The sequence below is a fragment of the Antechinus flavipes genome, chromosome 1 (genome assembly GCF_016432865.1).
Source record: "Antechinus flavipes isolate AdamAnt ecotype Samford, QLD, Australia chromosome 1, AdamAnt_v2, whole genome shotgun sequence".
In the NCBI taxonomy this organism is placed as follows: Eukaryota; Metazoa; Chordata; class Mammalia; order Dasyuromorphia; family Dasyuridae; genus Antechinus; species Antechinus flavipes.
The window spans coordinates 723,427,331-723,454,765 of record NC_067398.1 but is presented as its reverse complement, the minus strand read 5'-3'; the positions used below and the strand labels follow the sequence as shown (position 1 = coordinate 723,454,765).

General features: G+C 39.5%; 1 protein-coding gene across 1 annotated transcript; it reads right to left on the bottom strand.

Annotated features, from left to right (window-relative positions):
• Positions 1–4,699: 4,699 nt before the first annotated feature.
• LOC127548982 (vomeronasal type-2 receptor 26-like) lies at positions 4,700–26,302 on the bottom strand. Its single transcript, XM_051976686.1, has 9 exons — positions 26,298–26,302; positions 25,902–25,989; positions 23,993–24,004; positions 23,581–23,763; positions 21,217–21,383; positions 19,010–19,301; positions 13,228–13,455; positions 8,941–9,064; positions 4,700–5,797 (listed from the first exon to the last, which is right to left on the bottom strand). The coding sequence occupies exons 1-9, from the start codon at positions 26,300–26,302 to the stop codon at positions 4,869–4,871; spliced, it is 2,028 nt and encodes a 675-aa protein (XP_051832646.1). The 3' UTR covers positions 4,700–4,868.
• Between the last annotated feature and the right edge of the window lie 1,133 nt (positions 26,303–27,435).

Sequence of the window (27,435 nt, the reverse complement as noted above, 5' to 3'; positions counted from 1 at the left end):
TTCCCAGCACGAGCCCTTTCTCCTGCAGCTTTCCTTCGGCTTCCGTCCGGGGACTCACCCAGTGTCAGCAGGGCTGGACCACTGACCGTCCCATGCAGACAGGAGCCGGCATCCCTCCCTGTGAGAGAGATCCCATAGGCCCCCACTGTGCCGGGGGCAGGACAACCTTTCCCTGGACATGTTGGGCAGCTCCAGACCTGGGATCCGCGGACAATTCCCAGAGCAGAAGCTGTGTCTCAGTATCTGTTGTACAATATCCCGATCAGAATGGGCCCATAGGACGTCATCCATGTCATGCACAATGCGTGCTCCTCTTCCTTGGTTCTGACAGGAGCTCTAATTTCTGCCACGTTCTGTTGACACATAGTAGGTGTGTTTTTATATCCCGTGGAAGGACTTGCTGTTGAAATCTTAAGTAAGGTTCCTTCACATGTGTGGAAGGTGTTGAAAATGCAAAATATGGACAGTCTTCCCATCTTAAATGAATAAAAACAGTCCTTGACGTCAATGATCCATCTGTGTCATTCCTAGTGATAACATTGGGTGAGGGAAGTCCTGGGTATAAGCCGCCCATAGATTCCCTTCTATTATTACTCTGAATAAATCTTTTAACTTTCTCCATTTTCCTGATTTCTTTTTTGTAGTGAATCTGGGGGATTCCATGGGCTAGTGGATTGCTTTATGTACCCAAAGTGTAATTGTTGGCAATTTTCCCAAAGGGCCTTGGTTTTTTCATTTGTTAGGGGCCAAAGATCCACCCGTTTGGGGGTTCTCCTTTCCATTTGATGTTAGGCTCCCGTGTTTTCATACATATTCTTTCTGGTCAGTGACCCCTATGAAAAATTTTATGCACATTCATCCCTTTTAGCAAATCTCTCCCCCATAAATGAACAGGGAGTGTCTGAAGAACTTCAGTTTGGAACTGCCGTTCTTTTTTCTCCTTTCTCCACAATAGCCATTTAGCCTGTACACCTTGGAAAGGTTTGTGCTCTTGTATGTTGGCCAAGCTTGTGACCAAAAGCACTGTGACATCACTGATTTATCAGCTCCTGTGTCCACCGACCCTTCAAAGAGTTTTCCTTCTATTTCCAACTATAAAAGTGGCCTAGAATCAGTTATCGATTGCATCCCGAACACCTCTTTTCCTGTACTCCCAAAACCTTTTAATATTCTCTTTCTACTCTTTTGTAAGATATTAACAGTAACTGTGCTATCCTCTCCTGCTTTTTTTTTCAAAATATTTCAAATAGAAAATATAGGAACTGGAAAAACTCCTGGCCCTGTTTCTCTAAAATATTCCCTCATTGATTTTCCCTCTGTCTTCCATTTCTTTCCATGGATTGTTTCTTCTTGTGAAAACCCAAACTAGCATTTTTCTATAAACTCTAAAAATTCCTGTAACTGTCCTGTAGTCATTTCCAAATCTTTTTCCTTTACTTGCTTCTTTAAGACTTTCTGATAACATTCTCAGTCCCTGTCACCTGATTGCTTTTGCCCCATTCTGATTCAATATGTGCACTATATAGATATCAGTGGTACAAAACTCAAATTTACTTATATCTAATACTTGTGTTAGCCTGGAGCTAAAATAATTTCCCCTCTTACCTTAATCCCTGAGCTCACCAAGAGGTCACTCTCCTTCGCAATGGCATTCAGGTCCCTGTCTAGTTGAGTGCCAGTGTGGATGCTGCTCCCGCTCCCCCAAATAGGATGAGAGTGGAAAGGAAAGTACAGGAGCCAGCCAGGTACCATCTATGCATTCCATTTATTGATCTGAGAGCCAGAGTCTATATTTTCTCTAAACTAATATTGCAACAATAATAGAGTCTTCAGGTTACTTACTGCCTGCTTCAAGATTACAGATATACATCCTCCCCTTCCTTGCAGCTTGACATGAACATTAAACAGTGATTAGCAGTCAGTCTGCTGAATGTAACAATCATAACTTGTAGCACTTGGTCATAACAATCTACTTACTGTAACAGAGTCCTAAATTGGGTACTTCATGATGGCCTTGTTCCCATTACATTCTTCAAGCCGGTTATTCCCAGAAATATCTCCCAGAAACTCTATTCTAATTATTGTTCTATAACAAACAACCAGCAGGACGATTTCAGAGAGGCCTGGAGAGACTGACATGAACTGATGGTGTGTGAAAAGAGTACAACAAGGTTATATGATGATCAATTCAGGAGGACGTGGCTCTCTTCAACAATGAGATGCTTCGGACCAGATCCAATGGTTTAGTGATAAAGAGAGCCATCTACAACCAGAGAGAGGCTTGTGGGAACTGAGTGTGCTTCCCAACAGAACATTTTCACTATTTTGTTGTTCTTTGCTTGCATTTTATTTTGTCTATATTTTTTCTGGTTTTATTTGATTTTTCTTGCACAGTAAGATAATTGTATAAATATGTATGAACATATTGAATTTAATCCATATTTCTACCATGTTTAACATATACTGGACTACTTGCCATCTCAGGGAGGGGATAATAAAAGGGGGGAAATTGGAACACAAGGTTTTGCAAGGGTCAAGGTTGGAGAATTGCCCATGCATATATTTTTAAAAATAACGAGCTTTAATAAAGAAAAAAAAATAAAAGAAAGAAAGAAAAAGAAATGCTATTCTATGCTCCCAAACCATTTTGAACCAAGAGCTCAGAAGGCCGACTAAAGAATGAACTCACTTCAGGTTTCACAGCAAATGCTCCAAATTCCTTTAAAATGATGACAAATACATTTTAGGTGTTATTACTGAGAAAAAAAAAGATGGACTGGAACATTTTTCTAACCTAAGACAACTTGCCATCAGGAAAGGGCTATTGTGAGGTAGGAGCTCAGGAGTGGTATAGATCAAGCCAGCAAAGTCCCAGCCCTGGATTGATGCCAGCAAACAAGGAGCGATAACTCTGAATCCGCTGCTGTCTTGGCAAAAATATAACATATAATTGGTGAAATGGAAGCTAATGTCTTTATGAGAAATCCAGACACCATCAATCAAAATGTAAATAATGAAAAAGTAGAAAACAATGTGATTTATCTCACTGAAAAAACAATGATCCAGCAGAGATCATTTTAAAATTATGGGACTTCCTAGACATCTTCTGGTAAGATATTATCCAGGAAAACTCTCGGTATTCTAGAAGGTAATAGAGAAATGGTCTCTGATCACTGATCACTGTCTGAAGAATTCAAAAAGGAAATGTCCAGAAATAGGGCTGTCAAATTCCAGAACTTTTAGGTAAACAGGAAATTATTGCAAATATCTTCAAAGAAAGAATTCAAGTATAGTGAGAAGACAGTCAGGATACACGAGATTTTGTCACTTTTTTTTTTAAAGTATCAGAGTATTTGGAATATGAATTTCTATACAGCAAAGAGCTAGGATTGTGTAACCAGGAATCACCTGCCCAGTAAAACTGATGAAACATTTAGGAAAAGGTGGGAGCTCAGGGAAATAAGGAATTCCAAGTATTTGTTGTGAAAAGACCAGAGCTGCACAGAAAAACTGACTTTCAAATACAGAATTTGGGAGAAGCACAAGTAGTTAATCAGGAAATGGAAATCATAAGGAAATTAACCTGTTTTATCTGTTTACATTCTTACATGAGAGGATGATCTTTGTATTTCACGAGAGATTTCCTGTTATTAGGGAAGTTAGGAGTATATACAAACCGAGTGCATAGGTGTGAATTGAATATGAATATGAAAGAATAGTTGATGATAGAAATTACATTAAATTAAAGGATTGCTGGAATGTGTTGGGAGAAAGGGAAAGGGAGAAGGAGGATGGCATAAATTATCTTCTATTAAAAAAGCAACATAAAGTATTTAGTAGAGGGGAAGGAAGGAGGGGATATATAGAGAGTGAATATTACACTTATTCGAATTGACTGTTAAGAGGAAATAACATGCACACTCAACATAGATATAGAATTCTATATTATTTTGCAAGATCGTAGGGGGTAAAGGAATAAGAGCAGGGGCTACGGTGAGAAAAGAGAGGGAATATTGTGAACTGTGTGGTGAAAAGTAAAACCCTTTCATGAGGGATAAACTGAAAAAAAAAACAAATAAACGGGGAAATATATAGTCAGCAATAATCATTGTGAACAAAATTTTGAAGCAACTTTCTTTGCTGCAGCCAGTTTTTCTCAAACGTATAGATAAATGATTGAAATATATTAAAATATGAGCCAGCCCCCAATAGATATTGATTAAAATATATGATATATGTTGAAAAGGCACTAAAGTTAGACAAATTCATCCACCTAAAACTAACACTACATGGTTTGAAATCCAAAAGGGATTAAGAAAAAAAGGAAAGGGAAATATCCATACAAAAATATTGATGTGACCTCTGTTCTTGGGGAAAGAATTAGAAATTGAGGGAATTCCCATCAAATGCGGAATCGCTGAAGAAAGTGTGGTATGTAATTGGGATGGAATACTTTGATGATTCTGTAACTATGATGACCAGAAAAATCTGGAAGGATAGACATGAACATGAGCAAACTGAAATGTAATGTGCACAAAGTCAAGCAATAGAGTGGAGTGGTCACCTGCAAATAACTTTGCTTTTGCAACAACACAGTGATCCAAACTACTCTGAAGGTGTTATGATGAAACTGTTGATGTCACACAGTTTGTAAAAATATTATTTGAAGGATTCTTTTTATTAATCCAAGGAATGATACACATGTATTTCTCAACAAGACATTTGTATAAATATTTTGTGTAACTGCACATGTGATATCTCAATGGTTCTGGGGTTGGAAAAGAAGGGAGAGAATGCGGAAGTCAAAGCATTAAAAAAAAGTTTAAAATGTTGTTTCATATGGAACGGGGGAAAACAAAGATATCAAATTAAAAAAAAATAGAATTCTTGCTCCTGGAACTCCTTTGATTCTTGGTCTGTTTTGTGTTATTTTCCCATGATGTCAGAAGAATCACAAAACATTTGGGAATAAAAATGCAGCCCAGTAACCCGGCACTGGAGGCCAAGATGGAGAAGATCTCCACGATCATCACGGCTTTCCCTTTGGAGCTCTGATACGTGGGGAGGAAAGAGACCCAGACGCTGCAAAACACCAACATGCTGAATGTGATGAACTTGGTTTCGTTGAAGGCATCGGGCAGGTTCCTGGCCAGGAAGGCTATGGTGAAGCTGCCCAGGGCCAGAAAGCCCATGTAGCCCAGGACACAGTAAAATGCAAAGGCGGAGCCCTCGTTACATGTGAGGATGATGTGCCTGGATTCAGAGCTTGTGTCTGCTTCTGGAAAGGGGGGATGGGTCCCCAACCAGATGGCACAGGAAAGCCCTTGGACTCCGGAGCAGATGAGAACCACACAGTAGGGCACTCTGGGATGAAGGAACATCCGCATCCTGCTCCCTGGCCCTGTCACCCTGAAAGCCAGAACTACTATGATGGTTTTGGCCAGAATGGAGGAAATAGCCACTGTGAACACAACTGCAAATACTGTTTGTCGGAAAAGGCAGGAAGCAGTTGTGGGACGGCCCAGGAAGAGCAAGGAGCAAAGGAAGCAGAAGGAAAGGGAGGTGAGGAGCAGGTAGCTGAGGTTCCTGTTATTGGCTTGGACTATGGGAGTGTCTTGGAACTTCACAAAGACCCACAGAACCAGGGCCGTGAGCAATGAGAGTGAAACAGCTACAACTGTCACTGCCGTCCCCCAGGGTTCATTCACATCCAGGAAGGTCACAGACTTGGGGAGGCAGTGATCTCTCTGCTCATTGGGATACTCATCCTCTGGGCACTTCTTACACTGCTCAGCATCTGCAGGAGACAAACAAGGACTTAAGTTTAGATTAAAATATTTCTCTTCATTCCCACAGTAGGAAATCTTCCCGAGATCTGCAGCAATTCCTTCTGCTTCCACTATATGCAAAACCCCATTCTCTCTTTACTGGATGACACAATCACTGGTAAGTCACTTGGTACAGTACACTGGCCAGAACAAATCTATTCAAGTCTTTGATCACTGTTGGCTTGGGTTCAAGTTCTCTTTATTCCTTTTATATAAGAGATGACACCTTTTTTTCTTAACCTAATCACTAAGGACAATAACCTTAGACAGTGGAGCCCCTTCATATCAAATATTCCAGATTACTTCTGTGTTGTGTTGGGCAACAACTCAAGTTGAAGAGCTGCCTGTTTCAATACCTCCTCATTCTTTGCAGCTCCCTGTTTACACCTTTCCACAACCGATTTTTATGAATTTTAAACATTTCCTTGGTAGATACAGACAGTGTGTGGATTCTTGTCTCCTCTGTTGGAATAGAAGCTCCCTGAATGAAGGATTCACTTCCTTTTTATCACTCTAACCCTTTATTTATGACCAAGTTCTTCTCATACTAAATGACTCTTAATTGACTAATTAAAGACTTCTTAAACAGCTGGCAAGTTTCTTATAGAAAACCTGTTTCTTTTGTTTTGGAAGTATTCCTTTTATGAATCCCAAGAGAAATCAAGCCTTTCCAGGATGTATTCAATAGTGAAAATGATAACCCATTAATATCTTCATTTCATCAATTAATTTAAAGAAAAGTTCTCTTTGGATCCTCAGTTGGATTTTTTCACTAGTATTTGGAATATTGGATTGACCTTATTTTAACCATAGCTTTCAGGTCCATGAGACCTGAAATTAGTATCTCGAATGCTTCAATGACACACTAGGCCCCTGATTTCTATCAGCAGTCTCCCTGTTGCCTCAAAATTATTATTTTCTCCTCATTGATTCTCCCTCTTTGTTTATGATCTTCAGAAATCTTTTATTGCCCCTGACACATCTGTAGTGAAAACCCAAAGAGACATGCCAGCTATGTCACAAATTACCCTCAACTGTTTCAATTTTACTATGAATTATCACTAAGTAAATGACTACTGGATATGAATAGGACTTGAAGTCAAGAAAGTCAGAGTTTACACCCTGCCTCAGAAACACAGTTGTTATGTATCTGGGTAAATAATATGCTTTGGTCTGTCTTTTTTTTCTTTTCAGGGAAATAAGGATAATAATCACACCATATTCATAAGATTATTATGAGCATCACAGGAGAAAGAACATATGTAGCACATAATTGAGCCTCTATTTAAATGGTTTTTACAATTTTTATCATGATCACAAGAATTTGCCCTCATTGCAGGGGAGAGACCCATGTGTGCCCCACTAAGGCAGCAGATGAGATTAAGGGATCATCTAAATTTTGTAATTGTAGGATCTTCTCACAGAAGCAGCCTTTTCTCTGGTTTCCTGTTTTCCCCTCTCTCTTGGATTCAAAACCATGTAAGGCCAGACTCAAATGCAATGCTATTGAATAAGCCATGGCAGCATCCATTCTGCTTGGAGCTTAGGATGCAGTGTTGACTCCACAAGTCCTGTGACCCACGTGGTGATTTCCTTATCCCATGTCTCATTTCTTAACCTCCTGAGCTGAGCTGATGTCACTCCATGTGCCGTGTGATGAAAACAGGTGATGGCCATGAAAGGGCAGATGCCCTTTTAATGTTGTGGAAGTCACTCTGCTCCACAATGGTTTTGGTATCTCCCAGAAAACAAGGCCCAGCTAAATACCTGACCTTCTTAAGTAGAGATGGTTCCTGCTGCAGGTGTTCCCTCTAACCACAGGTCCCAGGTCCAGTCCCAGGGCTATCCCTGCTTTCAAGTCTGTTGATTAAAATGTCAGAGGGAAAAGGCCAATTTGTTCAGCATTGCTCACTATGTCTGACTTTTTTGTTACAATGTTGTTCAATACCATAAAGCATTAGAACAATGAAATAGGGAAAGGCAATACTGGATCATCAGTAGAAAGGGGTAATAGCATTTGGATGGCTCCTATGGAGCTTACAGAGTCAGCTAATGGCTCTGGGTTTCTTATGGGACATGAACCATGATCTCTGAAGACTTTGCTAGTTTTCAGCTCTTGGTCAGTTTTGAGTAAATTTTCTGCTGAAACCAGACCCGTAAGTTAGAGAAAAGTCTGCAATCTATAATGTGTGGAATACAATTCCCCCATCAGGTAACTTTCTTTGCTTTTGCCTTCTCCAGCTCAACATCTCTGTTTCGATTTCTGTTTCTCTATTCATTTCTTTCTATCTCTACCTCTGCCTTTGTCTCTCAACATCTATCTGTTTCTCCCTTTCTATTTCTTGCAAAGACATCTCTCTCACTCCTTTATCTATAAACTTATATATTTACATATTTTACAAATATACATACAAATGCAGAGACACTTGTATATATTGTTTTTAATCTTTACCTTTGTGTATATCCATGGCAAACTATGTAGGAATAAAATGGTAAGTGATGGCAGTTCATCAAAGAAATAAGATGATGAACAATTTCTTCCTGTCTATTATCTTTCTCATTTTGCAGCAGGAAAAATTTACCATGTCATTGTGTTTGTACAGTTCCTGGCTTTGACTTGGCAAGTTGACTTCCACATATTTTGTCTTGTTTACACTTATCTGGGATTTTTCTTTCTACCTCTCATTCCTGGCCTTTTTTTATAACATGAAAATGGCAGTGATATATGTGGGTTTGGTTTCTATCCACCGATTGTGTTGAAAATGTTTCAAGTAGTTTTTGTTGATTTTCAAGAATTCTCTAAACATACCAAATCTCCTGCAAAGTGTGATACTGGTTTTTTCATTGCTTACATTAATTTTCAATTTCACTTTGGTCTCTTATTGCTAAAGGTAACATTTCTAGTACAAAGATTCATAATGTTGGTGAGAATGGGCATCCTTGTTTTCACACTTTATCTTATGGGTAAAGTTCCTAACTTTTGCTCTTTCTCTGACTCATATAATCATTTACAGAGACTGCGACATTTCTGCAAAATTGAGACAAAAGAATATCCTCTTAGTCTTTTTCACTAGCACGGGCGGTAAGAAGCGAGCTCCTTGCTGTAACTCACCCATATGGCTGGAGATTTCTCCTTCTGAGCATGGGGAGCAGCTGAAGCAACAAGGAGGCTTCCCCTCCAAAGGCAACTTCCTGAATCCAGCAGGACAACTGGGACTACATATGGCAGAGGGAATCTAAGATGGTGACAGGGGAATGCAATAAACATTTTTAACTGACAGCTATTTATGTTTGTGAAGAAAAACGCAGCTTTTTTTTTTTTTGCCATTCTGGCTTTGATAACCATCTCCACAGATACATAATTAGGAGTGTATATGGATGATCACATGGTCCAACTTACTCTTTCCATTTGTCACCCTCTCTTCTGCAACACTCAGTAACAAACCTTCTCCTACAGAACCATTCCCAAAAATGTATTTCACACCCTGGTTCTTTATGAGATAGTCCATATATTGCATAATTACAGAGAAGAAGACTTCCCTTGTTTCAGTCATAGATGTGGGAGATATCTCAACAAGACCCTGAAGCTTCTCCTTGGGGAAGGCCATTATTCTGCAAGTGCCGTTCCCAAAGTTATGTGAATTTTGATTGCCTAGAAATATTCCTAATAAAATCAAGGGTTAAACAAGCATGTCCATTCACACCACTATTATGCAATATTGTACTGGAAATGTTTTCTTCATTAATAAGTGATGAAAGAGAAATTGAAGGAATCAGTGCACTCAATGAAAAACCAAACATAACACTTTTGGCAGATCAAGTGCCGGACTGGGTTTTGGAGTGACAGAACCCAGAAACATTTGGAATGTAATTTTTCAGCTTAAGATATATTGGAATGCCTTCAGGACAGGACAGCACAGGTGGATCATGGTCCAGCAGAGTGGGGGGGAGGGAGGGGAGATACATCTAGGAATAGCCAGAAGAAGTCCAGCATTGGGAATTTAGTGAGAGGCTCTTAGCCAAAGTACAGCAACTGTGCCTACTGTGTCCTCATCCAGAGAGCCAGCACATCAGCAGTTCTACTGTGAGACCCCCAGGGCAAACACTGAAGAGAACCTGGGAGTCAGTGAACTTCAGCAAGCAGCCCAATGGCAAAGTCTGCAGAATCCTTGCCCCCACATAGTAAGAGACCCTTGTTCTTCTAAAAGAAGCTTGAGACCATCTCTTGTGTGTCCAAGGAACAGAGCTCAAATTTGAAAAGTGAGCAGATGAGCACCAAAAACTCTGACCATAGAGAGATATTATGTAGTCAGGGAAGATCATAATAGAAGCCTGGAAGAGGATAACAATGGCAAAATGCCTATGAGTCAAATCTCAGAGGGGATATGAACTCTCTTGAAAAAGCTTTAAAAAATTCTTAAAAAAGAGATGTGAGAAAAAATTTGCAGGAATAAGAATTATGAAGGAAATTTATGACAATTTGGGAATAAGAACCCAAGCTTGGAATTGAAAATAGGCAAATGTCTAGAAGAAACAACTCCTCACACAGACACACACAGACACAAAATTGGGAAAATGGGAAAAAAATATAAAAGATAATTATTTCTTAAAAATCAATTTGAGGAAATTGAAAAAGAAAATAACAACTAAAAATAAAATTGGAGAAATGAAAAAAAAAGCCATAGAACAAAAATTCTTCTGAAGTACAATTTGCCAAATCCAAAAGGAGGTGAAAGAGTCACAGAAAAAAAGTGATGCACTAAAATTTTGAATTTGACAAATGGAAATGAATGACTCAACTAAACATCTAGAATCAATGAAATAAAATTTAAAAGTGAAAAATTTGACTAAAATATAAAATATTTCATTGGAGAAACAAATGATGTGGAAACCAGAACCAGGAGTGACAAAATAGTAATTAGTGGATGTTCTGAAAACTACCATCAATAAAAGGCCCAGTAAACATTTTTCAAGAAATCATCAAGGAAAACTGTCCTGATATTTGAGCAGCAGAAGGTAAAATTTATTGAAAGAATCCACAAATTAATTCCTTAAAGTGACCTAAAATGAAACCTCCAAGGAATATTGCAGCTAGTTCCATAATCAAGGGGACAATTCTGCAAGAATACAGAAACAGAAGCAAAAATTGAGGCCTGCCCATTAGTATCACCCAGGATTAAAAACTACTACATTAAAGCATCGCGGGAGGTAAAAGTTTGTAGACAATCAAAAATCAGCTACTCAGAAAAATGAAGCATTATCTTGCTGAAGGGAAATTCGATATTTAATAAAATAGGAAATTTTCAATCTTTTCTAATGAAAAGACCAAATCTATAAATAAAATGTGAATTTCAAATACAAGAGTGAAGAGTATCAGAAAAAGTTAAATCAGGATAAAAAGAAGGAAAGTGTACCTAAGCAGAAGGTGTAGGAATAACTTAGCATCAATTTGATGAAAACAAAGAAATTAAAGGTGGAAAATAATTGCATGGGGAGAAGAAAAAGGAGAAGTAAAATGAGTGATATGACATCATGCAAGGAGACACACATGACCTATTACATTATAGGGAAAGAAGGGAGAGGTATGAGCATTAGGGACTCTTAATCTTTTGAGTTTTGGCTCACGGGGAATATACTAAATATTTTATTAGATACTGAATTTTTTTTCACTGTCTAAAGAAGTAGAAGGAAAAAAAGGAAAGCTAATAGAAGGGAAGGCAGAAGTAGAAAGGATATAGATAAAGTAAATGGGAAGTGACTCAAAAGGGTGAAAACAGATTGAGGGATGTGAGGATCAGAAGCAAAACACTGGTGAGAAAGGAAAGGGTGAAGGGAGAGAGAAATGTATAATGTAGAAAACATAGATCACTGGGACATACAGAGTTAGTAATCTTAAGTATGAATATGAATCTGATGAGCACTCCCAGAAAAGAGAAGTAGAGAGCAGAATGGATTAAAAGCCAGAATCTTCAATATGTTGTTTGAAACAAACGAATGTGAAGCAATAATATCCATACAGATTAAAGGCAAAAAATAGAACAGAATATATTATTCTTCAGCTGAAGTAAAAAAAAAAAAGCAGGAGTAGTGATCCTGATTCTAGACCAAGTAAAACCAAAAATAGCTACAATTTAAAGAGATAAGGAAGAAAACAAAACCTTCCTGAGGAGTACCAGAGATAAAGAAATAATATTAATAATAATTAACAGAACCCAGAGAAAATTTTACAAAGTAATAAGGTTATATAATGATCAGCTGTGATGGACTTGTTTCATTTCAATAATGAGATGATACAAGAGACTTCTAATAGACTTTGGTCTTACTTTGTTGTGAGTGTGTGTGTGTGTGTGTGTGTGTGTGTGTGTGTGTGAGTGTGTTTGTGAATTGGGATTAAGTGACTTGCTCAGGGTCAAACATCGAGGCAGTGTTCAGTGACTCAGACTGGACATAAACTCAGCTCCCCCTGGCTCCAGGGTCGGGGCTCTATCCACTGTGACTGAACAAGATGTGGTGTATATAACAGTGAGAGAATAGTTGTGCTATTAGAAATGAAGACCTGGTCGATTTTAGAAAAACGGGGTAAAAGTTATATGAAAGAACAAAAAGTAAAATGAGTTGAACTAAGAAAATATTGTGCCCAGTAACAGTGATGGTTTTCCAAGAACATTTTTGAAATCTAAGTCATTTTGCGTGCTATAACTTCTCAAATCAATTACAAAGAACAGATGCAAGTATAAACAATTTACCTCGAAAGAGAGATAGAACATGGATACTTGTGTTTTACACACACACACACACACACATGCACACACACACACACACAGATACACAGACACATTTTTTAGGAAAAAAGTAAGCAATGTGAAATGGAAAGTCGCAGTTATAGATTGAATCCTCTATGTTCAGCTGCATACAAGCTAAAGGTTTTTTCATTCTTTCCTACTTAAGTTGAAAACAAATACAAATTAAAATATATTTAAGCCTTCATTGGAAATGACAAAGACTGGGAATATGAAATGGTATCTATAAATTGAAGATTTGTTGAACTACATATATAGTTCATAAGGACATAGTGAGCCTCTTTGCGTCTATACATAGATATAAATTTACATATGTATGTATATATGCAACAAGATTTCTCTGTGTGTTTAACAATATACCTATGTAGATGTGTATAAATATAATAAAGTATTATAGTGATGTAAGAAACAATAAAGAGGATTGCTAAAGAGAAAACAGGGGAGACATGTATGAGCTTATAACAAGTGAAACGGAACCAGGGGTTAGAGTCTAGCCATTTTTCCACCCAGCTGCACCTGTCAGTAATGGAGAGTACACCACATGGGTCAAGGATTTTTCCTGTTCAGGAGCATAAAAGAACAATAAAAATGAATCTGACCTCTGAACTCCACGGGTCCCACACGATGACATCTGCACAAATTGTAAACTCTTGACTGAGCTGAGCTTCTGGGATAAAGTCCCCCACATACAGAAGATGATCATTGTAAAAATTGAAGTATATATAGTTCATAATGGCATAGTGAGCCTCTTTGCGTCTATTCTCATCCACAAACACCTGCTCACCAACAACGTTCTCAAACTGGGTGTTCTTCAGGTAGGAGTGCAGCTGAAAAAGAGGAGAAATGCTCATCAGTGAGCGGTACCTGAGGAAAAGGCAATTGTACACGAGAATTTATGGAGTCTGTGCTCTTATTTTCAGTTAGGATCAAATCTGAGTTTCTTCTGGGACACCCGCAGGGTTGCCTGCATCTCCTGGGTTTGTAGTTTCACTTTCACTCTCGAGTCCTCATTGTTTCTCACCCTCTTTATTTCATTTATCGCCATGGTCTGCTTTCAGCATCTCTCTAATATGTTCCCCTCCTTTTCTCTGCTCCTGGAACATCCTCATGACTCCATACCCGGATTATTGCAATAGCCTCCTAGTGGGTGCCTCTGTCTTAAACCTCTCCTGTTCTGCCCTCCCTCCTGCCTTGGAAGGGACGGTTCTGAAGTGCAGGCCAGACCGTGGCTCTCCCATCCTCCAGTGGTCTTCTCCCATCTCCAGAATAAACTATCAAACCATTTGCATGACATTCAAAGCACTCGGTGTAAAGCAGGAGCTCAATACAGCAGCCATTGACTCTATAGCACCTGAAGAAACAGCAGCCGTGGCAGCCATTGGAGGAGCGCTTGGAACACGGATGTTAAGAGGGTTGAAGAGCTTGTTAGAAGGTATTACAAGGGTCACTTTTAAAGCCCTGAGACTAAGAAAGAAATTAAAGAGGTAAATAGAATATTAGAAAAATTAGGTATGATAGATCTCTGGAGAAAACTGAATGGTGACAGAAAGGAGTATACTTTCTCCTCAGCAGTTCATGGAACCTACACAAAAATTGACCATATATTAGGACATAAAGACCTCAAAATTAAATGCAGGAAGGCAGAAATAGTAAATGCTTTCTTTTCAGATCACAATGCAATAAAAACTACATTCAACAAAAAGTTAGGTGTAAATAGACCAAAAAGTAATTGGAAACTAAATAATCTCATCTTAAAGAATGATTGGGTGAAACAGCAAATTATAGACACAATTAATAATTTCACTCAAGATAATGACAACGGTGAGACATCATACCAAAATTTATGGGATGCAGCCAAAGCGGTAATAAGGGGAAATTTTATATCCTTAGAGGCTTACTTGAATAAAATAGAAAAAGAGAAGATCAATGAATTGGGCCTGCAACTTAAAAAGCTAGAAAAAGACCAAATTAAAACCCCCAATCATTACTAAACTTCAAATTCTAAAATTAAAAGGAGAAATTAATAATATAGAAAGTAAAAAAAAAAAAAAACTATTGAAAAAAGCCCCGAGATAGGACTCGGTGGCTTTGCCAGTACCCAGATGGACTGCACCTTTCTGGTTCACAGTGTGAGGGTAAGGAAGAGAACTAGCACAAGACAACATTTAGCAACAGTGGAATATGGATCTCCTCACAGTTGCAGGGCAGGAAAAATGCTTGTGGTAACTCACAGAACAGAATAGAGGCCAGGACTTTAATAAACGCATTTCTTCTAAGATCAGTCAACCTTGGAAGAAATGAAACTTCCACGTCCCTAGAAGAATCTCTTAAAAGAGCTGTATAAAATTCCTGAACCTTGGGATATTGGCCCCTTTATCTTGGAAAGAGGGCATTACTCTAATAAACAGGTAAAGTCAAACAACAGCCTGGGGAAACTGGTAAACAACAGAAAATGGTTCTGATCATAGAAAATTACTGTGATGGACAGGAAGATGAAAAATCCACACTAAGAAGAAAATAACCAAGTCAAAATTCCTTTATCCAAAATCCACAACCTAAGTAAGAATTGGTCTAAAGCCACAGAAGAGTTCAAAATGAAATCTCAAAATTTTCAAAAGGGAGATAGAGAAAAAATGATGAAGAGAAATGAGCGAGATGTAAAAGGAAGCAGAAAAAGACATAGAGGAGAAAAATGCCTTAAAAATCAGAATTGCATAACTTGAGCAGTAAATATAGAGGCCCATTAAGGAGAATATTTCCTTAAAAATTAGAACTAAGAAGGCAGAAAGTAATGACACTTTGCGGAAAAAAAAATAGCCAAAAGAAAAAAGAATGGAAAATAATATGACGTATCATAATGGAAAATGCTGCCCTGGAAAACAGATAAAAGGGAGAGCATTTAACATTATGAGACTACACGAGTTCTACAATCAAAAAGAAAATGAATTTTATCTTTCAAGAAAGTATCAAGTAAATTTCTCCTGCATTCTGGAATATGAAGGTAAAATAGAGTATGAAAGAAGCCACAGATCATCTACTGAAAAAGATTCCCAGAGGAAGTCACCAGGGATATTTTAGCCCAATTCTATGCCCCTAAGGTGAAGGAGAAAATAGTGCAAGCATGCAGAAAGAAACAAATGTATACATTGGAGCCACAGTCAGGATGACAAAAGACTCCTCACTTTCTTAATTGAAAAACCAGAGTGCTTAGAATAGGCCAATTTGGAGAAAAAAAGATCTGGCTTACAAGTAAGGATCACCTACCATGAAAACCTGAGTTCAGTCCTTCAGGAAAAAAATGGGTTCCTAATGAAATAAAGGGCCTTCAAATTATAATAAAAAAATCCAGAGCTGAATAAGAAATATGAAACCCAACATCATTTAGACCTCTAAAACTCTAGGAAGGAAATTTATTTTTAACTTTATATGCAATTTGACAAACATTGGAAACCAACAATAAAATCATTGAGAAATATACAATCAGAATCATTTTAGAAATTGAAAAGTCTTCAATGTCTCCCATGTCCCACTTCTTGCTAAAATGCATACTCAAAAAATCATCATTAAAAAGGCACCACACTTTCCATATTACCTGCCATGAATGAGGCAATACAGATTCTTCATTTCCCAAGGATCTTTTCTCGGACCTTTTCATCACTATTTCATGGAGAGCCCATGCCACAGCATATAAAGCATTGTAGATGTTGTAACTCAAGGCAGATGTTGTCATGTCCACACGGTAAAAAGGTAAATATTTCATGGAGGCATTTGGTAAATATAAATCTTGCTTTGGGATATATGGTTGATCTGAGCATTTCAAAGGTGATGGCCTATGTACTTTAAGAATAGTATCCCTCAGGATTATAGGATCTATAAGCTCCTTCATAAAACTCTCAAACCCAGGGACTGGAGTAGTCAAGTGTGAAAAGAATAGAGTAGTAGGGAACATGAGACCATAATTGTACACAGCTCTCGTTGTAATGTCTGAATGAGATGTGACAATCCATACTTTCTTGGTTCGGAATAAAAAATCTCGTGGGATTTCCACTAATGTAAGTGAATCTGTGTCAGGATGGATGACAATGACTTTGACTTCTGAAGTAAGGATCCTGGACTTTAAGGCCTCAGAAGTCTCCCCTTTTTTTTGGTCACTGAGAGGGATCTTCTCTGTGAAGGACATACAAACTGTATTCTTCTTCATTTCTTCTCTCATTGCCCTGAGGAATTCCTCACCTCTCATATCATCTGAAACAATCAGACCTATCCAGTTCCACTGAAAATAGACCAATAAGCGGACAATACCTCGGTGAAGAGAAGAGGATTTGTGGGCCATCTGATAGAGGGAAGGAAACTGGACTTTGTCAGCAAGACTGGGATCAAATGCACCATAAGTTATCTGGATGAGAAAAAAAAATGGATGAGCAGGTGCATGCTGCTGCTGAGGGAACTAAAGTAAAATACACTTACTCAAATGGACATATTTATTGTTAGAAGGAAGTTTTAGATTTTATTGTCAAGTTTATCATAGATGATAATTCTCTCTGAAAGTCTCTCCATTTATCTCTTGAAGTGTATTGTTTCACTCCAAGAGACATCAGAACGTCTGCCCCGAAATTGGTTAATCATTATCACAATCTTTGGGGAGAACATTTATCTCATTGACAAAAAACCAGATATTCATGGACTTCATTAGAGGGCTCATAAAAATTCAAATCATCTATGAGAAATATTGTTTCAGATCGAAGGGCCAGATGTATACCCAGCCAGATATATACCCACATATCACAGTAGGAAAGAATCTACCCCTTGGGCAAAGGAGACTTATTCAACTTAGCCTGCCATGTTCTCTCTGATCAGGATCAAGGAAAAATAATCCCAGATGGAACAGGTTACCTCTTCTCTAGATCAGACTTCCTGCTATTATATTATCTGGCAACAAAGATGCTAGATGTACCCTTTCTAATGATTCCCTCAATTAGAAAATTCAGTCATGTTTCCACAAGGACATCTAGAGTTAATTCCTATGTTCTTTGAACTTGTAAATTTTTGTTTTTACTATTTTCCAAGTATATGGTCAGGACTATTTATAATTTCAATGTTAGTGACAGGATAAAGTTCCCAATTCGTTTTTCTCCAAAGGACTTAAATACTGAATCCGAAATATTGAATATGAAAGAAATTATAGTTAACTAATGTTGGCTTTAATCAGCAGAGGTTTAAAATAAGAAATGTGGATATAAATGGAGAGAGGCTTCCAGTCCTTCACCTTTTTATATGCATAGTTCCATATTCCAAACTGACCTCCATTTCCTTTCAATGACACAATCTAAATTTTCATTGTTTCTCTTCCACGAAATCATCCCTAATTTTCTTCTTGCTTCTGAACACACAAAGCAGTCACTCCTCTGACAGATCAGTGACAAAGTTCACTAAGCAGCCGGCTTAAACTGCAGTGCTCAGAGAGCTCTCTTTGCAGTTTTGAAAAGATGAGGTGCTTTCTGAAACGTCGTTCCTTGTACCCTATGTTTGTGCCTTCCTTCTGTGCCCATTAATTGTTAGTTTCCTCCTTGAGAACAATGTCAGAAATGTTCTCAAACTCTTGTACGTTCATAAATGTACTTATGGAGTTCTTTGGGCAGTTGTGTGGACAGGCTTCCCAGTGCTCCCTCAAACAAGCACCTTATACATCAGTGCTCGTGCTCAGTTTCCTTTTATAAATAATTCTCATCTCAATAAATTCTGGACTAAAAGGAAGAGACTAAGTGATTATGAGAAATGAAGCTCCTAGAATGAGATGTAAAAGCCTGAAAGATCATTCAACTTAAAGTCAAGAATGACAAGATCTAATCAGTTCTCTTCCAACAGTGAATTGTGTAGCCTTGAGTAAACACTTCAACTTCTCCAATCATTATTGAACTTATTTGTATAATGGGAAAGTACAACCAGTTTTGCTTTCAGGTCCTTTCTTGGGATGAAAGCTAAATGGCTTCTCGGCTTGCAATAGGTTTAATGTTCTAAGAGTTGTTCATTTTCCCTGAGGATGAAGACAGTGACTTTGTTCAGTCACTAGAGTTCAACTGATCTTAAAAAAACCTAGATTAATTAGTATCCCAGTTAATCATTAGCTGCATGATAACAATTTAACTTTTCTCAGTCACAGGAGCCTCCACTATAAATAAGAGTTACAAGAATGCCTTCATGATGAGTTTGTTGTGAAGATCAAAAGAAATGCATATGAAAAGCCTTTAAAAAAATTTTAATGGTATACATACATGCATTTTATTTGACTGCTGCTGCTCCGACTACATCTGCCACCAACACTACTGTGGTGGATACTACGCTGCATGGAACAGAGAATGTATTAGGTTCCTTTTCATTCACCTGGGGTACATGGTAGAGGTCAAGCAGGGTCCCCATTTCAATAGAGAGAGCTGACGTGGCTCCTCCAATGACAGCCACAACCTTTCCTCGCTCTCTGCAGTTGTAATTAGGGATGATCTGGTCTGTTCCAGACAGCCACCACAGGTAGCTCTCCAAGGTCCTTTCTTCACCGGAATAGCAGTTGTATATAAGGCATCCCAGGGAAATGTTGGGCAACAGATTGGGATTCCTGTTAATCTCACGTAGAGTGAAGTTAGGCATGAGGTATTGCTGGTAATTCTTGTCAATACATCTAGTGAATTAATGGTAAAGGTTACAGAACATTAAAACAACCTTCACATAGAATTCATTTCAGAAGAGGGACCTTCCCATCACTTAGTCAAAACTAAGCACTGCAATAGCTGTTTAGCTCCTTCCATTTGAATTCACACTAGCCTCTATCATACATATTGTTCCACTATTCTTTTCTTTTTGTAATTTCTGAAAGTGTGAGGACTATTGGCTTTCTGTCCTCAGGTAACTGCTTGCTTGAGCCATTCACTCATTCCACAAGAAGACATGGATAGTTGTTGACTCTAGAAGCCTGAGAGTATAATGGAAGGAAGTAATAAGGTGCTGTCACATTATACTCACTCATATTCAATTTGCATCAATATAGAGGCCTTGCCTTCTGCATGGGAGGCAGTTCTCAAGGTAAAACAAATAATTCACAAAACATAAAAGGGCATTTGATTTAGGACAGGATTGTTATTTAATGTTTCAAAATGGTTGGTGACACTTCTCCCTCTAGGTCAAACTTCCCACTTTTCCTCGATGATGATCAACAAATAGAATAAAAAGAAGCATACTAAAGCATTAAAAAATAACCAATAATTTATATCATTTAATGGCCTTGTTTCTTAAACAAAAATATACACAATTCTTATACAATATTTATAATTTATGAATATTGATTCATAGAGAATTTCTATTTGTAACTACAAAGAAAAGTATAAATAAAAATGAATCCAGAGGGATTAAATAATGACACAAGGCTACAACGAGGTTTCTCCCCTGATGTAACAGAGGAAAATGATCCAGAAATTAGTGGAGGAGCCTGAATTTTTTTTTGCTACAGCGCAGACTTAGGAAGTGTTACACATGAGTGTTGCATTGGTATATGCTGAGATCCTGCCATGTAAAGGAAGGATTTGCAAAGAGGATGGATAGTGACAATGCATAAAAGTAAGACCTAGGCAGCATCAGGAAGGTCAGGATGCCTTGTCAAAGTCCCAGGAAGTAACACACACGCACCTGTCCCGGGTTCATGCAGTTAAGGAAGAGTTAGCCTGAGAAATTAAAAGCAGCCCCTCTCACACCTGGAGAAAACAGAATTCTCCAGACATCACTGAGAGGGAACAGGCATTTCCTAAAGCCATTTGCTAGTCTGAGAACTTGCTAGTGCTCCATCCTGCACAATTCTGCCTTTCCCAAATAAAGTCAAGTTTCCCAGCCCTCAGTTCCAGGCTCCATCAGTCCCAACGTACTCAGTGCCTTTGAGATTCCCTAAGCTGGGACAGGCTAAGTTTTGTTATCACATTACTTCGTACAAAAAAAAATAGAAAATAATGATAAATTCACTTACCCACAGGGAGGAGTAACCATAAGATTGTATTTCCCCCTCATAAATGAAGTGGGAGGAGTAGAATTTTCCCCAACCCTAAATATCTTGATGAAGGGGTCCCATGGCTTCCTAACAAGGGCTGCTCACTTGTTGCCAGATAGGCAAAGCTGGGGAGGAGACACAGCTTCCCTTCCTGGGAACGGGGCAGATTTCCCCTTGCTCAGGTTCTGTACACTCAGCAATGATTCTGACCTAGGGTGGAAAGGCAGCGGGGGCCCAAGCACTTCTGCTGCCTCGGGCCATTAACCCTTCACTATTTACATGAAGTCAGGATGGCCGGGAAGGGAGGGAGACAAGAGACTGAGCCTGGTAGGGAGGGAGAAGCCTGGGCACGGCCTGTTTGATGGGGAATGGGAAGGGAAAGGAGGGGAGAGGGGTTTTCTTTCTTCAACTCTGACATTAAGGAGACAGAATGAAAGCTGCCAAGAAGATACAGACAGTAAGAGACAGGGAGAGAGGGGAGCGCCCCGACTCAGACTGAGCAATGAGGACTTTTCCTGCATCCTCGCCGTGGAAATGAGCACAGACAGAAAGAGACACTCACCCAAAAGCCCTACAAGCCTTTTTAGGAAAACTCCGAAACTGCGCTGCTCCTGTTACACGGCTCACTTCAGGTGAGCAGAGGGGTATAAACAAGCCAATCTCTACATCTCCAGGGAAGTAACCCATGGGTTGAAGGTCTTCGTAGCAAAACTGCCCAGAGCCTGGAAGCTGCAGCAACAGACACAGAGCAAGGGAAGGAACGAGGTGAGAAATGCTTCTCACAATGCAGGGCCACATCCCCCTGAACAGTAACCAGAGCTTTAACTCTGAGGAAGTGGAGCGACTGCTCATGCTACAGCCGAGTCAGCTGCTTGAGTCAGGGACTGAGGAGGGGCTTTTCCGCACCAGCCACGACCCGTCTCTCTACAGAAGCCCGGGCTCTGATCTCCAGGTCACACTGGAGGAAACAGAGGGACATTAGCCAGGTCCATGTGCAGGACAAGGACAATGGTGCGAGATGAGTGACCGTTATGTACTTTCTCTCTGTCTCCCGGTACATTTATTTTTAGATAATGATGGGCTCCATTCCTCTTATTCCATTTTCCACAGAGAAGTCTCAGTCTCAGAAGAATTCCGGGGACCAGACTGCCTGCGGCATCTCCAGCTGAGTCCCTGCGTCCAGGGGAAATCATAAGTGCGAAATTATATTTTGTCCTCTCTTTCCCTTGTTCCACGTCAGGCTCCATCCCCGACGTGCCTTTTGTAGGAAAATAGTTTTGTGACCTGAATTCAATCAATCACCTGTGATGAAGAAACTTCCAGAAATATTCTATTGTAGGTCACAAGATTTACTAAATCCTTCAGAGAGGGCAATTTCCCTAAAAGAATGTAATATTGTAGCCTTGCTGCTCATCCAGTTCCCTGCACCAGGTCCATGTGAGCCAGGTCTCCTGCTCAGGACACAGTGTCATCCATTTGGAAGAGTCATTCTAGAAAGTCCAGTGCTCATAGTTTTCCTCTGCTGGTGGGTCTCACTCTTTATGGAGGATTATCACATCCATCAGTTAGAGATGAAAGGAACCTCAGAGGTTCCTCAGTCCAGGATTTTGATGACAGATTTCCACTCTCCAACCACTAGAACAGAGACACCTGCAGGCCCATCTTCCCTGCAGCCTTAGGCACCTGCTGCCTGTGGGAGCCTGGGAAACCCCTCTGATTGCCTCAGTTTTCCCTGATGTAAAATGGGGTAATAATAGCACCTAACTCCTGGGCGTGCAGTGAGGTCCAATGAGGCACTTGTGCAGCCCTTAGCCCAGGGCCTGGCTCACAGGATGTGTTCCATAAACAGAAGTTGTTAGTATTAGTAGTAAATGAGTTAATATCTGTCAATGGCTCAGCACGGGACCTGGCACATAGTGGGCACTTTATACATGGCAGTTACTATTGCAGCGCGGGAGAGCAGGCCCGAGGCGCCAGGACATCCCCCGCACACTTGCATTTTCAAGGAATTGGGTTCGTTCTAGCCACTCACCAGCCCTGGAGGCCTCCTCAGGCTGGGACATTCCTTCTGTGTATCCCCCAAAGCTGGAGAGGCCTTTGATCCCCCCTCACGCATTTATTAGACACCGAGTAAGAGTGACAGCCCTCACCCTCTGGGTTACATTCCTCTGGGGGAGATGGAACATGCACAGAACTGAAGGAAGAAGGGGCAGCGGGTGGGGCAGTGGTGAGAGCCCCGGCCTGGAGTCAGGGAAACTTCTTTCTTAGATCAAATCTGGCCTCAGACATTTACTGTCTGTGTGATCTTGGCCAAGTCACTGTTTGCCTCAGTTCTTCATGTATAAAATGAGTTTGACAAGGGAATGACAAAATACCCCAGTATTACTGCCAAGAAAATCTGCAAACAACTTTGCTTTTTCAACAACAAAATGATCCAAAACTATTCTGAACGTCTTTATGATGAAACTGTTGATGTCACACAGTTTGTAAAAATTTTATTTTTTAGAGTCCTTTTTATTAACTAAAGGAATGATGCATGTATATTTCTCAACAAGGCATTAATATAAATATTTTGATATTTATGAACCAGAAATGGTTCTGGAATTGGGGAAGAAAGGAGAGAATGTGGAAGTCAAAGCATTAAAAAAAAGTTTAAAAATAGTGTTTTACATGAAACGGGGAAAATAAAGGTATCAAATTTTAAAAAAGAAGAAGAATTCTTGCTCCTGTATTTCCTTTGATTCTTGCTCTGTTTTGTGTTATTTTCCCACGATGTCATGAGAATCACAAAACATTTGGGAATAAAAATGCAGCCCAGTAACCCGGTGCTGGAGGCCAAGATGGAGAAGATCTCCATGATCATCACGGCTTTCCCTTTGGAACTCTGATACCTGGGGAGGAAAGAGACCCAGATGCTGCAAAACACCAGCATGCTGAACTTGATGAACTTGGCTTCGTTGAAGGCATCGGGCAGGTTCCCGGCCAGGAAGGCTATGGTGAAGGTCGCCAGGGCCAGAAAGCCCATGTAGCCCAGGACATAGTAAAATGCAATGGCGGAGCCCTCGTTACATGTGAGGATAATGTGGCCTGATTCAGAGCTTGTGTCTGCCTCTGGAAAGGGGGGGATGGGTCCCCAACCAGATGCCACAGAAAAGCCCTTTGATTCCGGAGCAGATGAGAACCACACAGTAGGACACTCTAGGATGAAGCAATATATGCATCCTGCTTCCTGGCCCTGTAACTCTGACAGGGTTCATTTACATCCAGGAAGGTCACAGTCTTGGGGAGGCAGTGATCTCTCTGCTCATTGGGATATTCATCCTCTGGGCACTTCTTACACTGCTCAGCATCTGCAGGAGACAAACAAGGACTTAACGTTTAGATTAAAATATTTCTCTTCATTCCCACAGTAGGAAATCGTCACGAGACCTGCAGCAATTCCTTCTGCTTCCACCGGATGCAAAACCCCATTCTCTCTTTACTGGATGACACAGTCACTGGTAAGTTACTTGGTACACTGGCCAGATCAAATCTATTCATTCCCTTGATCACTGTTAGCTTGGGTTCAAGTTCTCTTTATTCCTTTTACATAAATGATGACACCTTTTTTTTCTTAACCTAATCACTAAGGACAATAAGCTTAGACAGTGGAGCCCTTTCCTATGAAATATCGAGATTACTTCTGTGTTGTGTTGGGCAACAACTCAAGTGGAAGAGCTGCCTGTCTCAATACTTCCTCATTCTTTCCAGCCCCCAGTTTACACCTTTCCACAACTGATTTATATGAATTTAAACATTTCTTTGGTAGATACAGACAGTGTATGTATTCTTGTCTCCTCTGTTGGAATAGGAGCTCCGTGAATGAAGGATTCATTTCCTTTTTATCACTCTAACCCTTTATTTATGAAAAAGTTCTTCTCATATTAAATGACTATTGATTGACTGATTAATGGCTTATTAAATAGCCGGCAAGTGTCTTATAGAAAACCTTTTTTTTTTTTTTGGAAGTATTGCTTTTATTTATTCCAAGAGTTGGGCCTGATGAGAGTTTCCGAGATCTGATTCCCTTGCCTGTTATTCTGAGAGGGACATTCAGAAGCCAATTGTCGGCCCTTCCAGCATTTGGGACATAAAGTCAAAAGTTTTTCTGCTGAATTGCTATGTGGTGCAACCTTTTGTGTAGTACAATTTGTCTTTATATGACCCCATTGTGCACAGTTAGAGCATCTGTGAGATTCTGAAAAGTTCTCAGATTGTGATTTATTCTTATTTAACACAGCGGTCATTACTGGGGCTTGAAAGAAGTTCCAGCATTCTGACACCTTTGGAACATTTCTACTGAAGACATTTTTGGTTTTTCCCCAGATAATGTATTTTTACAATCTGCATTAGCATTTTCAAGGGCAAGTTGTCTCAGTAAAATTTGGGCTATCTCCCCATCAGTGATAGAATATGATTTGGACTATTGGAAGCATAACTGGAAGCAGCCTGATGCAACAATTGCAGTAACTACAAGTCAATAGCTTGATCTTCTCTATTTTGTCCTGGATTACTAGGATTGAGGGTTTCAATAACTGGCAAAGCTAACTGCATTTCTAAAGGGGTGTCTTCTCTCCTTTCTTTGTCTCTCTTAATTGCCTCTTGAACTCACCTATTTGATTCATTTCTGTAAGAATTTAGTTTCCCTTCAGATCTGTATTTAGGAGAAGCCTCTAAGCAGGGATCTGTAGGTTCTGTGAACTGTTCTTTCTTGTTAACATTTAAACATTCTATAGCTTGGGCCGTGTCTTCTTCCTCCACAGTACTAGCAGACAGACCTACTTTAAGCACTCTGGTACTTAATAGAACTCCCTCTGGAGGCAGAAGAGAGATTTTCAAAATATTTCAAATAAAAAATATAAAACCCTGAAAAACTCCTGGCCCTGTTTCTCTAAATTATTCACTCATTGATTTTTCCTCTGTCTTCCATTTTTCCCCATGGATTGTTCCTTCTTTTGAAAACCAAGGACAGCATTTTTCTACACCCTCAAAAAATTCTTGTAATTGTCCTGGAGTAGTTTCCAATTTTTTCTCCTTTATTAGCTTCTTTAAGACTTTCTGATAACATTCTCAGTCCCTGTCACCTGATTTTTTTTGCCCCATTCTGATTCAATATGTGCAGTATTTAAGTATCAATGATATAAAACTCAATTTTACTTCTACCTAATTCTTGTGTTAGCCTGCAGATAAACTAATTTCACCTCTTACCTTAATCCCTGAGCTCACCAACAGGTCACTCTCCTCCGCAATGGCATTCAGGTCCCTGTCTAGTTGAGTGGCAGTGTGGATGCTGCTCCTGCTCCCCAAATAGGATGAGTATAGAAATGAAAGTACAGGAGCCAGCCAGGTACTATCTAAGCATTCGATTTATTGATCTGAGAGCCAGGGTCTATATTTTCTCTAAGCTAATATCGCAAGAACACTAGAGTGTTCAGGTTACTTAGTGAATATTTCAAGATTACAGATATACATCCTGCTCTTCCTTGCCACTTGACTTGAACATTAAACAGTAATTAGCAGTCAGTCTGCCTATTGTAACAATCATAACTTGTAGCATGAAGTGGTAACAGTCTACTTATTGTAACAGAGTCATAAATTGTGTACTTCATGATGGCCTTGTTCCTATTACATTCTTCAAGCTGGTTATTCCCCAAATTACTCCCAGAAATTCTATTCTAATTATTGATCTATAACAAATGTCCAGCAAGACGATTTCAGAGAGGCTTGGAGAGACTGACATGAACTGATGCTGAGTGAAAAGAGCAGAACCAGTAGATCATTGTACACGGCAACAACATGGTTGTATGATGATCAATTCAGGAGGAGGTGGCTCTCTTCAACAATGAGATGCTTCAGACCAGATCCAGTGGTTTAATGATAAAGAGAGGAACCAGAGAGAAGACTGTGGGAACTGCGTGTGGTTCACAACAAAACCTTTTTGACTTTTTTGTTGTTGTTTGCTTGCATTTTGTTTTGTCTATAATTTTTTTCTGGTTTCATTTGATTTTTCTTACACAGCAACATTATTGTATAAATATGTATGAACATATTGAATTTGCTCTATATTTCTACCATCTTTAACATATACTGGACTATTTGCCATCTCAGGGAAGGGATGAAGAAAGGGAGGGAAATTGGAACATAAGGTTTTGTCAGGGTCAATGTTGAAGAATTGCCTATGCATATGTGTTGGAATCCTTACTAATTGCTAACTAATTAGAGTTGATCTAATCTTACAAGAAGATGTTTTGGGCAGAACCTGAAACAAGGTACTAAGTAGAACTAATTATACAAGGCTTGTGTTCACACCTTTACTCATTGGAGTTCAATGAGTTCACACCTCCCTTGAAGCTTTGGGCCAGAGAGCACTATGGGAGAAAACCCATAATCCCTCTCTCTGGAAGGAGCATAAATAGGCCAATGGGCCAGTCGAAGAAGTTCTTCAGAGGAAGACGCTACAAGTCGAGATTTCACCGGAATGACATGAAGACTGGAGCTGGCTGGAGGCTGAAGAAAAGCAGAGGCAGAGGCTGAAGGACCAGACCTTTGGATTTGGCAACATTCAGAGAGAGCTCTTGGAACCAAGCAGAGAGATAGGCCTCTAAGCTAACCGGGCTATATTGGAGATAATAAAAGATCTGAACTTTTATCACCTGGCTGTGTTTTGAGAAGAAAAAGCTCACAACATTTGGTCTCCCCCTTTCTTTTGTTAGATGAAAACACCAAAGGAAATAGGAAATCT